The sequence below is a fragment of the Tamandua tetradactyla genome, chromosome 6, assembly GCF_023851605.1.
Source record: "Tamandua tetradactyla isolate mTamTet1 chromosome 6, mTamTet1.pri, whole genome shotgun sequence".
Taxonomy (NCBI): Eukaryota; Metazoa; Chordata; class Mammalia; order Pilosa; family Myrmecophagidae; genus Tamandua; species Tamandua tetradactyla.
Window position 1 is genome coordinate 175,937,836 of NC_135332.1, and position 16,543 is coordinate 175,954,378.

At 36.5% G+C, this 16,543-nt stretch overlaps 1 protein-coding gene and 1 long non-coding RNA gene across 8 annotated transcripts in view; one reads left to right on the forward strand and one right to left on the reverse strand.

Annotated features, from left to right (window-relative positions):
• The window catches only part of EFR3A (EFR3 homolog A), a 163,400-nt gene that overhangs the window by 53,084 nt on the left and 93,773 nt on the right, over positions 1–16,543 (forward strand). Inside the window, exon 1 of one of the 7 annotated variants that reach the window (XM_077167677.1) lies at positions 12,796–14,813. The exons of 3 other annotated variants lie outside the window; for them this stretch is intronic. In XM_077167677.1, the coding sequence (XP_077023792.1) occupies positions 14,723–14,813 (91 nt within the window). In that variant the 5' untranslated portion in view covers positions 12,796–14,722. Of the gene's footprint in view, positions 1–12,795; positions 14,814–16,543 lie in introns of those variants that run through there. 3 more of the 7 variants (XR_013178526.1, XR_013178527.1, XR_013178528.1) reach the window with 3 other exon arrangements.
• LOC143689062 (uncharacterized) lies at positions 11,687–14,182 on the reverse strand. The gene is made up of 3 exons (XR_013178529.1): positions 14,120–14,182; positions 13,619–13,781; positions 11,687–12,645 (listed from the first exon to the last, which is right to left on the reverse strand). It is a non-coding gene; the product is annotated as an uncharacterized LOC143689062 (long non-coding RNA).

Consider the following 16,543-nt stretch of genomic DNA (forward strand, 5'->3'; position numbering starts at 1 on the left):
CTTCTCTATCATTCATATGCTTTTGGGTCTTAAATTTATATTTCTGGTCAAGATCACTTTCCAATACAAGATGTCCCACTTTCAGGTGTTGCCTCTTGAGTGAGAATATAGTTCATTCTCTCTTTTTTATTAATACCCTCCTGGTTCTCCCACCCATGGTGTAATACTTCTCTGTAGACTGTTAGTTATTGATACTAACATCCAACTGATTGTCCAGCTATCTTTGTCTTCTTAATATTTTTGACTCTTTCTTCTGTTTAGCAGCTGACTTAATTTGATTTCCAAGTCTACTTCCTGAGGATTTTTCTAGCCATTTCTCATTTTGCAGAACATTATGTTTTTTTGCAAATTAAAATGACACTTATTTAAACCACTGAACCTTAACAAATGTGGCTCTCTCTGCCTGGAATGATAACCTTCCTCCATTTGTCTCATTCTTGCTTCATTTAGTCATTACTTTTTCCAGAAAGGTTCCATGCCCTACTACTCTTCTCTTGTAGCAACCTGTTATATGATATTATCATTGCCCAGTTAGGTAATCTGTATATGTGATTGTGTCCTTCCACCAGATTATGAGCTAATGAAGGTCAGGGATGGTGCCTTGTGTTTGTAGTCCCTGGATTTAGCATAGTCCTAAATACTTGTTAAAAGGATTCATGAGATTGGATATAAATGTTTTTCCCAGTCAGTTTTATTTCTGACACTTATGTATATGTTTCTTTTTGTTGCTCAACTTATTCTAGATCTCTAATATAACATCTATTTAACTATTCAGAATTTTTTTTTAATTGTGAAAAATAAGGTATATACAAAAACTCAATAAATTTCAAAGCATACCACAACAATTAGTTATAGAATAGATTTCAGAGTTTGGTATGGATTACTGTTCCACAATTTTTGGTTTCTACTTCTAGCTGTTCCAAGACAATGGAGACTAAAAGAAATATCTATGTAATGATTCAGGAATCATACACATTTGTTAAATGCTGTCTTCTCTGTTATAACTCCACCTTCTCCTTTGATCTTTCTCCTAATCTTTAGGGGTATTTGGGCTGTGCCAATTTTACCTTTTTCATGTTGGACAGGTCTATCAATAATATAGGATGGGGGAAGGGAACTAGCTGATGTTCTGGAGAGGCTGGCCCCTCTGGGTTTCAGGACCTACTTGGCCTAGGAACCCATGTGGAGGTTGTAGGTTTCTGGAAAGTGTTCACAGTACATGGAACCTTTGTAGAGTCTCAGATAAAGCCCTAGGTGTTCTTTAGCATTGGGGGAAATGGTTTTGGTTAGGGTTTAACAAAACCATGGTAAGTAGCAATGTTTACCTGAAGCTTGTGTAAAAGTAGCCTCCAGAGTAGCCGCTCAACTCTATTTGAACTCTCTCAGCCACTGATACCTCATTTGTTCTTTTCTTTCTTTTGGCCAGGAAGTAATTGTTGATCCCATGGTACCAGGGCCAGGCTCATCCCTGGAAGTCATATCCCATGTTGCCAGGGAGACTATTATCCCTGGATGTCATGTCCTGCATAGTGGGGAGGCTAATGACTTCATTTGCAGAGTTGGAATTAGAAAGAGGCCACATCTGAGCAACAAAAGAGGTCCTCTGGAAGTAACTCTTAGGCATAGCTATAGGTAGGCTAAGCTTCTCCACTATATAACTAAGCTTCACAAGAGCAAGTCTTAAGATCAAGGGTTTGGCCTATTGACTTGGAAGTCCCTAATGTTTGAGACAGTATCAGTGTTTTCCCCAGTGGTAAAGTTTAATAGTTCCATATTTTTTCTCCCATCCCTCAAGGGAATTTGCCGATACTTTTTAATTATCTGCTCAACATACTCTGGCATATATCCAGGCATTATGTTAAGCTATACAGAATTACAAACCCTCATTCCTATCCTGGGCTCCCTGTTTAAATGATCTATCCAGACTATATATGTTTCTTTTTTTAAGAGGGTAGTAAGTACCCATGTCCCTATCTGATTTTGAACCAGTTGAGAGAAATATAAAAAGTTAGCCTGATGTAGATCATAATACCAGCTTTATTACTAGTAAAGCTGAATTAGGGAATGTGTCTTGATTTTTATCCGTCATCAGGCTTCCTTCTATTTTCCCTCCAAATATAGACCTCATGACAGTGTGTGTAAAGGACACTTCAGGTCTTCAAAGCAAATATATTTTCACAGCTTCTTGAAAGGAAGATATGTTGCCTCCAACTTCTTGGTAAGCCCATAGAGGTTATATGAAGTGTCAGCCTTCTAGACCCAAATTAGCTTATTGCAAGAAGCAGGAAAAGAGTGAATCACAGAATGCAAATGTGAAAGAGAAACCCTTGAGGGTTCAAAGCTTGCCTGCCTTTGTTCATTTATTTGCTCAGTTCATTCATTCAGCATAAGAGATCTGCAGTCCTACTATGTGCCAGTCACTGCGTAAGTGCTGAGGGTATGGAGGTGATCAAGACAGATCTGGAGCTTCCATATTAGGGCATACTCTGTTCCTTCACACTCACCAATAAAATACGTCACTCTTCCTCTCTCATACTACAGGAGAAGTCTTCTCAAGGGAAAATAAGGACAAGAGAATAGCCCTTTCTCTAGCGATTATACGTAAAATAAATCCCGAGGATTATGATTTTATGAAATACAGATAATCATGACAAAGCAATCTTTTAGGAAAAGGGAAACTTTCAAGCGTATGGTCATGTTTTAGAAAAAAGGGAAAACTTTGAAGGTGATAATTTATGTTTTCCTTTTCTCTGCTTGCAGTGCTTGACTTTAGAAATTTATAGGCCATTTAGTACCTTACCCTGGTTTATTTCCAGCATGACCCTGCCAGGAATTCATTTATACAGATTGCTTAGAAAATCTAATATGCAGGGAGATATTGTGGCAGGATTTAAAAGTAATGGGGAAGTTCTAGAGATCTCAGCTACAAATACCAGCACATTGTTGGCAATGATAGGTCATTTATCATGTCATCATCTTTTGTTAAGTTTTTTTTTTTGAATGCCCTAGCATTTATCATTTTTTATTCATTTGGTGTTGTATATTATACTTTTTATGATTCAGATATTGTAAGGTATATGATGATCTTATAGGGAGAGCTTATATTGTATAACTTTTTATCCATTGCATAACTTAGATAAATGCACTGTTCTGAATACCTGAAGTAGATATGAAAATATCACCTACATCATTCTTGAAATCACAGTAAAATGGAAGTAGTTCTTTGGAAAAGTGGCTCCCAAATCTGGGTGTGCATGAGGGCGACTGCAGAGAAGTATGTGCTTTTTAGGAATAGGAATTCTGGTGTCCCACTCCCAGGAATTGATTCTGAAGGTCCTGTATTGGGCCAGGGAAGATTCAGTCATCCAGGAAAATCTTCAGATGACTCATAAACCACACTTGGAGAGGCAGTATACTATGGAAGCATAGTTTGCTTAGGTAGGATTTGTCCTGAGGTGACCACTTGCCATCAAGGGAATAAATACACTCAAACAGTAGAAGACTTTTTGTGTATTGATTTTGTTAAGGAAGGTCAAGGTGACAGTAATAGTTTCCTAGTGATATGTTAAGAGAATGGTAGAAAAATCAGCTATAGATTATGATTCTCCCTGGAAACCAAGGGTGAATTCAGTCATTTGTCATTATTATGATTTTGTCTTTTTGTTTTTAGCAAAGTAATACTTATCTTGTTTTTTATAATATTGATTTCTTACTTTATTTATTTGTTATACATTCAAGTTTGATATATTTGAAAGATCTTGATATCAGAAATAAGTTTCATGAATTATTCCCCCATCTCATAATGCCTAACTTAGTACTTTGAATGTAGTAGTAGGTACTTTATAGAACATTTTAATCACACATATTCAGGGAATTTATAAGTTAATGAGTTTTCTAAAAAAATTACTGCATTATGCAATGAATTAAGGTGTTGTAGTTACCAAAAAAATGAAAGCTAGATAAACTCTTAAGATAATTACTTTTTTTTAACCAGTCTTCTATGTTTCTTTTTTCCTTACCTTTCTTTTTATCTGCATAGGTTGGATTATTATTGTGTTTCTTTTTTTCAGCTGTAAGTTAAAATTTGACTACTTTGTTTAAAGCCTATAGACATGTCCCAGTACTCTGTCAAAGAAATAGGATAGGTTTTTTTGTTTTGCTAGCTAGTATTTTTGTTAGATTGTGTTAAGACACATTACTGCTGAATGTTTTACTTTTCTAGTTTCTTTATGAATTCTGATTTGCTTTTTACCTTTCCACTAGTTTTCCCTTCTTTTTTTTTTTTTTTTACATTTTTTAAACATTTTTTATTGTGAAAGATGAGATATATACAAAGAAAAGAATGAAAAGCAATAACTTCCAAAGTATACTTCACCAAGCAGTTACAGAACAGATTTCACTCTTTTACATTTTATATCTCCTTTGCATTTTTTTATTAATTAAAAAAAAAGAAATTAACACAACATTTAGAAATCATTCTATTCTACATATGCAATCAGTAATTCTTAATATCATCACATAGATGTATGATCATCATTTCTTAGTACATTTGCATCGATTTAGGAAAAGAACTAGCAAAACAACAGAAAAAGATATAGAATGTTAATATAGAGAAAAAAATAATAATAATAAAAAATAAAAAATATATATATAAAAAAGGAAAAAAAAACAAAAGACACAAACAAACAAAAATTATAGCTCAGATGCAGCTTCATTCAGTGTTTTAACATAATTACATTACAATTAGGTATTATTGTGCTGTCCATTTTTGAGTTTTTGTATCTAGTCCTGTTGCACAGTCTGTATCCCTTCAGCTCCAATTACCCATTATCTTACCCTGTTTCTAACTCCTGCTGGTCTCTGTTACCAATGACATATTCCAAGTTTATTCTCGAATGTCAGTTCACATCAGTGGGACCATACAGTATTTGTCCTTTAGTTTTTGGCTAGACTCACTCAGCATAATGTTCTCTAGGTCCATCCATGTTATTACATGCTTCATAAGTTTATTCTGTCTTAAAGCTGCATAATATTCCATCGTATGTATATACCACAGTTTGTTTAGCCACTCTTCTGTTGATGGACATTTTGGCTGTTTCCATCTCTTTGCAATTGTAAATAATGCTGCTATAAATTGTAAATAATGCTGCTATAAATTGTAAATAATGCTGCATTGGTGTGCAAATGTCCGTTTGTGTCTTTGCCCTTAAGTCCTTTGAGTAGATACCTAGCAATGGTATTGCTGGGTCGTATGGCAATTCTATATTCAGTTTTTTGAGGAACCGCCAAACTGCCTTCCACAGTGGTTGCACCATTTGACATTCCCACCAACAGTGGATAAGTGTGCCTCTTTCTCCGCATCCTCTCCAGCACTTGTCATTTTCTGTTTTGTTGATAATGGCCATTCTGGTGTGTGTGAGATGATATCTCATTGTGGTTTTGATTTGCATTTCTCTAATGGCCAGGGACATTGAGCATCTCTTCATGTGCCTTTTGGCCATTTGTATTTCCTCTTCTGAGAGGTGTCTGTTCAAGTCTTTTTCCCATTTTGTAATTGGATTGGCTGTCTTTTTGTTGTTGAGTTGAAGAATCTCTTTATAAATTCTGGACACTAGACCTTTATCTGATATGTCGTTTCCAAATATTGTCTCCCATTGTGTAGGCTGTCTTTCTACTTTCTTGATGAAGTTCTTTGATGCACAAAAGTGTTTAATTTTGAGGAGCTCCTATTTATTTATTTCTTTCTTCAGTGCACTTGCTTTAGGTGTAAGTTCCATAAAACCGCCTCCAATTATAAACATCATAAGATATCTCCCTACATTTTCCTCTAACTGTTTTATGGTCTTAGACCTAATGTTTAGATCTTTGATCCATTTTGAGTTAACTTTTGTATAGGGTGTGAGATACGGGTCCTCTTTCATTCTTTTGCATATGGATATCCAGTTCTCTAGGCACCATTTATTGAAGAGACTGTTCTGTCCCAGGTGAGTTGGCTTGACTGCCTTATCAAAGATGAAATGTCCATAGATGAGAGGGTCTATATCTGAGCACTCTATTTGATTCCATTGGTCGATATATCTATCTTTATGCCAATACCATGCTGTTTTGACCACTGTGGCTTCGTAATATGCCTTAAAGTCCGGCAGTGTGAGACCTCCAGCTTCGTTTTTTTTCCTCAAGATACTTTTAGCAATTCGGGGCACCCTGCCCTTCCAAATAAATTTGCTTATTGGTTTTTCTGTTTCTGAAAAATAAGTTGTTGGGATTTTGATTGGTATTGCATTGAATCTGTAAATCAATTTAGGTAGGATTGACATCTTAACTGTATTTAGTCTTCCAATCCATGAACACAGTATGCCCTTCCATCTATTTAGGTTTTCTGTGATTTCTTTTAACAGTTTTTTGTAGTTTTCTTTGTATAGGTTTTTTTTCTCTTTAGTTAAATTTATTCCTAGGTATTTTATTCTTTTAGTTGAAATTGTAAATGGAATTCGTTTCTTGATTTCCCCCTCAGCTTGTTCATTGCTCGTGTATAGAAATGCTACAGATTTTTGAATGTTGATCTTGTAACCTGCTACTTTGCTGTACTCATTTATTAGCTCTAGTTAGTTTTGTTGTGGATTTTTCTGGGTTTTCAACGTATAATATCATATCGTCTGCAAACAGTGATAGTTTTACTTCTTCCTTTCCAATTTTGATGCCTTGTATTTCTTTTTCTTGTCTAATTGCTCTGGCTAGAACCTCCAACACGATGTTGAATAATAGTGGTGATAATGGACATCCTTGTCTTGTTCCTGATCTTAGGGGGAAAGTTTTCAATTTTTCCCCATTGAGGATGATATTAGCTGTGGGTTTTTCATATATTCCCTCTATCATTTTAAGGAAGTTCCCTTGTATTCCTATCTTTTGAAGTGTTTTCAACAGGAAAGGATGTTGAATCTTGTCAAATGCCTTCTCTGCATCAATTGAGATGATCATGTGATTTTTCTGCTTTGATTTGTTGATGTGGTGTATTACATTAATTGATTTTCTTATGTTGAACCATCCTTGCATACCTGGGATGAATCCTACTTGGTCATGATGTATAATTCTTTCAATGTGTTGTTGGATTCGATTTGCTAGAATTTTGTTGAGGATTTTTGCATCTATATTCATTAGAGAGGTTGGTCTGTAGTTTTCTTTTTATGTAATATCTTTGCCTAGTTTTGGTATGAGGGTGATGTTGGCTTCATAGAATGAATTAGGTAGCTTTCCCTCCGCTTTGATTTTTTTGAAGAGTTTGAGCAGGGTTGGTACTAATTCTTTCTGGAATGTTTGGTAGAATTCACATGTGAAGCTGTCTGGTCCTGGACTTTTCTTTTTAGGAAGCTTTTGAATGACTGATTCAATTTCTTTACTTGTGATTGATTTGTTGAGGTCATCTATTTCTTCTTGAGTCAAAGTTGGTTGTTCATGCCTTTCCAGGAACCCATCCATTTCATGTAAATTGTTGTATTTATTAGCGTAAAATTGTTCATAGTATCCTGTTATTACCTCCTTTATTTCTGTGAGGTCAGTGGTTATGTCTCCTCTTCCATTTCTGATCTTATTTATTTGCGTCCTCTCTCTTCTTCTTTTTGTCAATCTTGCTAAGGGCCCATCAATCTCATTGATTTTCTCATAGAACCAACTTCTGGTCTTATTGATTTTCTCTATTGTTTTCATGTTTTCAATTTCATTTATTTCTGCTCTATTCTTTGTTATTTCTTTCCTTTTGCTTGCTTTGGGGTTATTTTGCTGTTCTTTCTCCAGTTCTTCCAAGTGGACAGTTAATTCCTGAATTTTTGCCTTTTCTTCTTTTCTGATAAAGGCTTTTAGGGCAATAAATTTCCCTCTTCACACTGCCTTTGCTGCGTCCCATAGGTTTTGATATGTTGTGTTTTCGTTTTCATTCGCCTCGAGATATTTACTAATTTCTCTTGTAATTTCTTCCTTGACCCACTCATTGTTTAAGAGTGTGTTGTTGAGCCTCCACGTATTTGTGAATTTTCTGGCACTCCGCCTATTATTGATTTCCAACTTCATTCCTTTATGATCCGAGAAAGTGTTGTGTATGATTTCAGTCTTTTTAAATTTGTTAAGACTTGCTTTGTGATCCAGCATATGGTCTATCTTTGAGAATGATCCATGAGCACTTGAGAAAAAGGTGTATCCTGCTGTTGTGGGATGTAATGTCCTATAAATGTCTGTTAAGTCTAGCTTATTTATAGTAATATTCAGATTCTCTATTTCTTTATTGATCCTCTGTCTAGATGTTCTATCCATTGATGAGAGTGGTGAATTAAAGTCTCCAACTATTATGGTATATGTGTTTATTTCCCTTTTCAGTGTTTACAGTGTATTCCTCACGTATTTTGGGCATTCTGGTTCGGTGCATAAATATTTATGATTGTTATGTCTTCTTGTTTAATTGTTCCTTTTATTAGTAGATAGTATCCTTCTTTGTCTCTTTTAACTGTTTTACATTTGAAGTCTAATTTGTTGGATATTAGTATAGCTACTCCTGCTCTTTTCTGGTTGTTATTTGCATTAAATATCTTTTCCCAACCTTTCACTTTCAACCTATGTTTACCTTTGGGTCTAAGATGTGTTTCCTTTAGACAGCGTATAGAAGGAACCTGTTTTTTAATCCATTCTGCCATTCTATGTCTTTTGATTGGGGAATTCAGTCCATTAACATTTAGTGTTATTACTGTTTGTATAATATTTTCCTCTACCATTTTGCCTTTTGTATTGTATATATATCATATCTGATTTTCCTTCTTTCTACACTCTTCTCCATACCTCTCTCTTCTGTCTTTTCGTATCTGACTCTAGTGCTCCCTTTAGTATTTCTTACAGAGCTGGTCTCTTGGTCACAAATTCTCTCAGTGACTTTTTGTCTGAAAATGTTTTAATTTCTCCCTCATTTTTGAAGGACAATTTTGCTGGATATAGAAGTCTTGGTTGGCAGTTTTTCTCGTTTAGTAATTTAAATATATCATCCCACTGTCTTCTAGCTTCCATCGTTTCTGCTGAGAAATCTACACAGTCTTATTGGGTTTCCCTTGTATGTGATGGATTGTTTTTCTCTTGCTGCTTTCAAGATCCTCTCTTTCTCTTTGACCTCTGACATTCTAACTAGTAAGTATCTTGGAGAACGCCTATTTGGGTCTATTCTCTTTGGTGTGCGCTGCACTTCTTGGATCTGTATATTTAGGTCTTTCATAAGAGTTGGGAAATTTTCAGTGATAATTTCTTCCATTAGTTTTTCTCCTCCTTTTCTCTTCTCTTCTCCTTCTGGGTCACCCACAACACGTATATTTGTGCGCTTCATATTGTCATTCAGTTCCCTGATCCCCTGCTCAAATTTTTCCATTCTTTTCCCGATAGTTTCTGTTTCTCTTTGGAATTCAGATGTTCCATCCTCCAGTTCACTAAATCTATCTTCTGTCTCTTTAAATCTACCATTGTAGGTATCCATTGTTTTTTCCATCTTTTCTACTTTGTCCTTCACTCCCATAAGTTCTGTGATTTGTTTTTTCAGATTTTCTATTTCTTCTTTTTGTTCAGCCCATGTCTTCTTCATGTCCTCCCTCAATTTATTGATTTGGTTTTTGAAGAGGTTTTCCATTTCTGTTCGTGTATTCAGCATTAGTTGTCTCAGCTCCTGTATCTCATTTGAACTATTGGTTTGTTCCTTTGACTGGGCCATATCTTCAATTTTCCGAGCATGATCCGTTATTTTCTGCTGGCGTGTTGGCATTTAATCAGATTTCCCTGGGTGTGGGACCCAGCAGGTTGAAAGATTTTTCTGTGAAATTTCTGGGCTCTGTTTTTCTTATCCTGCCCAGTAGGTGGCGCTCGTGGTGCTCATCTGTCTGCGGGTCCCACCAGTAAAAGATGCTGTGGTTCCTTTAACTTTGGAAAACTCTCACAGTGGGGGAGGGTCACCAGCCGAAGCGGCTTGGGGGAGTGCCTATCCGAATCTCCCAGCCATCCCGGGAATCCGCGCATGGGGTCGGGCGGGCTCCGGCTGCCGCAGCTTGGGGGAGTGCTGATCGGAATCTCCCCGCCAGCCTGGGAATCCACGCGTGGGGAGGGTCGCCGGCCTCTGCGGCTTGGGGGAGTGCCGGTGCAAATCTCCCAGCCGGCCCGGGACGCCAAGCGTTGTGGGGGATCGCCGGCTGCCGCTGCTTGGGTGAGTGCCTATCCAATGTTCCCAGCCGGACCGGGAAGCCATGTGTGTGGAAGGGACCCCGGTCGCCGGTCTCCGCGGCTTGGGGGACATCCGATCTAATTCTTCCAGCCGGTCCGGGGGTCGTGTGTGTGTGTGTGGGGGGGGGCGGGGCGCCAGCCTCCTCGGCTTGAGGAGACCGCCTGTCCAAATCTCCCAGCCGGCCCTGGAAGGAGGGAGGGAGGGACTCCGGCCACCAGCCCACCCGGCCCAGGGAAGCGCACGCCCCTCGGTGATCTCACTGCAGCGGATTCTCCCTGCTGGTTCAGCCATTCCAGAATGGGGTACGCTGTCTTTTTGGTCCCTGTCGTGGCTCCGGGTGCTGTTCTGTACCGTTTCTATTTCTTTAGTAGCTGTTCTGGAGGAGGAACTAAGACCCGCACATCTTACTAAGCCGTCATCTTCTCCGGAAGTCTAGTTTTCCCTTCTTAATCATGATCCCCAACAGTTATCTTTGACCAGTACGTCCAACCCCCACCCTGCCCCCAGTACGTTAATTTGCAAAGTAAATATCTATGAGATACTCAGTATCATTATAATAGTCATTACCATGGTTAGGATTCAAGAGATAAGTTGTTGTTCACTTTTTTTTTTTAAGCAACTTTGCATGGAGAAATGTGATTCATTTTGTAATTCTGACCTTACTACTGACATTATTGTAGAGGACATTAATCAATATTTTATATAGTAAAACAGGGAATCATATGCTATTTCAGTTCAACCTGACCAGTTACCTCCTGAGATCGGACACATGGGGTGATGTGCGCTCCTCACTTGAAGAAGGGTTTTGGCATGGCCTTAGAGGTAGAGATGAGCCCCTACATGCTGTGAGTCCAGTGGTGGCAGGGGACAGAGATGTGAACACTTTTCTTTCTCGTTGCATCTCTGGTTTCAGTGTCACTCATTGGATCACTTTTATTTTGTTTTGCAGAACTAAACCAGCATCAAATGGAAGAATATAGAATTACACTTTCTGATTTTTAATGTTTTCAGATGTTTTCCAAGTTATGATTTTAGAAGCTTTCAAGTGAAATCTTTCTGAATGCTATTTCTAAAAACCAGAATTATTTTGTGTATTAATGATCTTGTCCTTGGGTAACTGCTGGGCAATATTTATGTAATTTTTTTCAGCTAAGTATGACAGTACACCATGAAGTTAAGTCTAGATGTAAATCTGTAAATTAATGACTTGTAAGTAGGAGAATAAGTAAGATACTTTTTTTCTATTAAAAATTACAATAATGGGGGAAAATCATACATTGAGTATGGATCAATCACTGATTGACTCAGGAAAAAGGCTGTTGTTTTTTTCTACTAGTTTTATTTCAGAATAGTTCGGAAAACTACCTATTGTAGAACATGGTATTGCATTGCAAGAGTGAAGCCCATATTTTAGAACAGAAAGTAGAGCTCTATTTCCATTTATTGCTTTTATTATCCTTCTCTTTTCCATAGGGGTTATGGGTCTGGGAATAAAGAACAAACAGTAAAATTGAGAGTGAAAGGAGAGAAGGGATAGAATTACCTATGGAAGGAATCATGTAATAAAATACTCCTCTAATGGATTAAAAACTTTTAAAAGGAACACTTTCCTGAAGATAAGACTCTATTTTGTTCCCTTTCCTTTGACTCCATACCTAATTAGTCACCAAACCCTTTTGATCTTTTCTTTGTTACATTTATCACCTTCTTTCCTTTCTAAGTTCTGGGTCATTAGAATGTGTATTTTGGCTTTTTCATTTACCATCTCCCACAAAAAAATGATTGTATTGTTCTATGTGATGACAGTTGTCCTTTGCTGTCCCCAGTTTATGCTTGTAGTTCTGTCCTGCTCATCTTTCAGGGGAGCTGTCAGAGTTCCAACTCAGTACCATGTCCCTTTGTAAGAACCTCTCTTCTCTTGAGCTGAAAGTTCTTTCTCTCTCCTTGTATCTGTGGCCTTTTATCATTCTGTGGTCCATTTGATGTTGGATATCTCTTGTCTTCAACTGTTGTCCAAATTTTGTTTTATGATTTTATTTTTAAATTTTGTCTTTCCTAGTAGTTACTTTTTTAATCCCCTGTAGCTCTTCTTAGCACACTACCATATACACGTCTTGAAGTAGAAGAATAACACCCATATTTTCGGGGGGAGAGAGAGAGATTGAGTGTATTTTGGTCCATGGAAGGCATATGTGCAAGTAGAACTGTAATATTACCAAATCTTTTTAATTGTATGAAATAAACACTTGTTCACTTATTGACTTTTAATTTTAACCTTGAATATATGTAAGGAAGATTCAAAGGATTTTGGACACTGCAGAAGTGGAGTTCTTGAAGTGATGAATTTTTAAAATCTTCTATTAGATTTTTTTTCTTTTCACCTTCATTATTGGTGGCCTCCACTAGACCTAAATATAAAACATGAATTGTTTAAGGCGATTCAACTGATAATGTCATCTGTTTGTTAGAAAAATCATATTGTTCTAGCATTTATTTAGTTTTCTGCTGTGTGCATGGACTTTCTTTACCATTATTTTATTTGATTATATAGCACATATTATAGCAGATATTAAAGTCATTTTATATGTTGGTGAACTTTGGGTCCTTGTTTTTGTAAATGCCTTTTGTATGCCAGGTATGCATAGTGATGAATAAATTATATGGACTGGGTTTGAGGGACTCAATTTTCTGGTGGTAAAGACAGACGTTAAAAAAAAGTACAATAAATTCTTACAGGTGCTGTGATAGAAATATGTATAGTGAGGGCATAAAAGGCTAAGATCTAATCATTGTAGTCACTCCCACTGAAAAGTCTGAATTTAAAGAGCCTAAATATGTCAGTGAATTCCCTACATTGTATGTAAAAATTAAATGAGATAATAAAATTGCTATGTATTAAGTGCAGATACTACATTTCTCCTTTTACAGATGGTGGAACAAACCTAATCCAAAGTCATCTGGTCAGTTAGCAGAGGACTCACTTCCTTCATAGGATCTAAGCATTCTTCAGCTCCACTCACAGTGTTATTAACTTAATACTTTGTTTTTGGAAGATAGCTTTATTCCAAGTACGCACATACTTTATCCAAAGAACCTAAACACGATGGTGGTGTTTAGTCTAATGATGGACACATTAATATTTCTATTAGCTATAAGTTAGCATCAGATAATACCGTTCGTTGAAAATATGTCATCTATTTTAAAAGAGGTTTTTATTAATTAACAAAATCCCCAAACTTACTAGATTGCGCAGGGAAATAAAAGTTCACAGACCAGAAGTACTCACTGGTGGACCAATCATTTAGAATATTGTTTTGTTATCTGTTAAGGAAAATGCTCCCAAGATTTGGGGGAGCATTCTACTTATTTGGGATCACATACCTGATTCATCGTATTGTCAGTTATGCTGTGAGGTAGTCTGTGCATCTTCTCAGGCCCTTCTGTGAATGTCTCTGAGTCACAATGAGTGAAAATCAGTATCTGTTGCCTTATCATCATAGAGTGAGGATGTTTCCTTTTCTAGAAGCTGTTATGTCTCATTCCTCTGTTAGGATTAAAAGACGATGAAACTAAGAAGTTTTCTTGGGTATCTTTAAGGAAGAAATGGTTACATTTATATACCCCCTCCCCCAAAATGGAGCATATTAAATGTTTTTAAGCAGCTTCTACATTCCAGACACTTTTTATTATTACTTCAGGACTGTTATCCCTGAGAGTTAAGTAATAGGATTTTCCTGTTTTCTAATAGAAGGCACAGATCTTGAACAGATCGCCCTATAAGCTTGTCTGTCCACTACTGTAGTATACACCATGGTACTATAATTTGATCATAATTTCTCTCCAGCTATGCCTAAGGTCCATTTTCCTCTAGTTTAGTTATACCTCTTGAAATGCCCTGTTTCTCTTCCTTCTACTGTATCATAATCAGGGTTCTGGATTCTCCATGCTATAGGAGGAGAATACTGGATTATCTTCTCCTTTAGGTTCTGTAACTGATCAATTTAAAGGAAGACCTCATGTTGCTCAGACTTACCCATTGCTCTGTGATATACTTAGCCCATTAATCTTTTGGGAAGAGAGAAAGTTGAGAAGAAGGTGAAATAGGATGGTATTGGGGCTCAGGAGGGGAGTATGTTGGAAGAGATCAGAAGCAAGAGTGAGAAGGACTTAACATAATGCTTTAATGCCTACTTATATTAAAAATATAAGTAGGTTTATTTTCTTGTTTAAACTATATGGATATTTGCTTTTATTACTCGCAGTACAAGTACTTGAACAGTATCTTATTTAAGCCCTTTGGCCTTGCTAGGTGAATTTGATATTGATATTATCAAGTTCTTAATTTATATTTGATGTCAACAACAAGTTAGATAAGTTACAGTACTATTTAATTAATTGCAAGTAAAGCGAGATAAGTGCTTCCTGAATGAGCAGTAGGTAATAAAGACCTAGAAGCAGATCAGCTGGGAAATAGTCTCATCCAGCATGAAGGACTATGTTCAGGTACCTGCAGCTGAACTCGAAAAACCTTATGAATTTACTCCGACCAGGGGTTCGACCACATTTCTATGCCTGAGTAGGTCCAGTTATCTTATTTTACGTGTGCTTGTGGTGTTTATATGTACAGTATTCTCTTATTTAAAATAGTCTGCAGAATAAATTCTTTTGTGATCATTAAAGCCATAGTCATTTTAACCTTTAAACTATGCTGTCTTGAATATACTATCATTTTATGGAAACCTGAGGAAAGTGAAACATTTTAACCTTGTTTCGTGTACCTTCTGTATCATTGGTTGCTTTATTCATATTTATCAAGAAGCTGTTTTTATTGGAAATAATAAAAGTTTTCATTTTGACTGAAAACTAACCATTAGGACTTGTTTTTCAGCCTCTTTGCCATGATAGCAATTTGAATTTACTATAATTGGCCTTGCATTTGTCTTAGCGAAGTATCTTAATCTTCGTATCAGGTTGCAAGCTTTTTTCATCAATTTAGTACATAGTTCTGTGTCCTGTATAAGATAACTGCTGAATCCATATTTGATTTTTAATTTATGTCAGTGTGTTAACATTTAAAGTATTTTTTATGAAGTGTAGCGGATACCTACAGAAATATGACTTTTGCCGGCTTGTCTGCTATCATGCTATTCCTAACCCCTCCCTCCCCACACCTCATAATCAGGCTTTGGTTTTGTTTTGTACTCTAAAAACAATTAAACTATTTTGGTATTGGTTAATCTGAAAAATCTCCTAATAGAATCTGGAATTTTCTTATCCTGTGTAAGGTAGAGAACATCCAGAACAATGGGTAACATTTTATTTTATCAACATATAATGCCTAACTTATACTGCTGAATTATTCAGTAATTTGCATTGTTATTGATAAACATTTATAAACTCAGGGGCAAAGTTTTGTCACTCTCATACTTTCTGTGTTTGTGACAACTAGCGTAACATAACATGAAAATGAAAAACTCGGGTGTGGATGGATTTGATGATTGGTATCTTCAGGTATGAGGTTTTAGTGTTAGACACTCGTCTTTTATCCAGCTATTACTGTTGACTAAGTTGGTTGATCAGTTCTGCTACAATTCCTGCTCCTGTAAAGTGGTTATAATAATAATTTATCTCATAGAGTTGTTGGAAATGTGAAGTAATATATGCATAATCCTTTAGACTCACTAAAGATACAGTATAAATCTTAACTGTTGTTTTTAGTCACAACTTTAACGGCTCTACTCTAAAGCAAATCTGACTGCAGGGAGACTCTTATTTGTTTGGCTTTGCTGGGTACTCAGATAACATGTATATGGCAGCAACAATAAGCGATGCATGCTTCATGAGGAAAATGAGATCTGGTGAAGTTGTTTCTTGCATAATGTTACTCGTTAAGATAGTGGCAGAATTCTGCTTAGAAGTGGGGTCAGTGTTCTCTCGTACCTGTTTGGCACTAAATACGTACAGATGCACACTTAATACTCACATACAGACATATATACACATCTCAGTTTCATAAGTCATCAGAATAATTTTATAATGGCTCAAGACATTAAGCCATGGTTTTGAAGAACAAGATAGCTGATCCCTCCTACTTGAATAGTTCTTTCCAGTTAGTTGATGTGCCTTACTCAAGGACATATAGCCACTTCAGTGAAAGAATTGGATGAACCTAAGACCTTTGGATAAGAATTGTTACTCTTTCCATGATATCCCAAACTGAAAATAAGTAGAATAGTCTTTGAACAAAGGAAATTGCTGGACTTTACTTTGAAGTTGTTTTCCACCTCTTGTGTAGTTCCTTATATG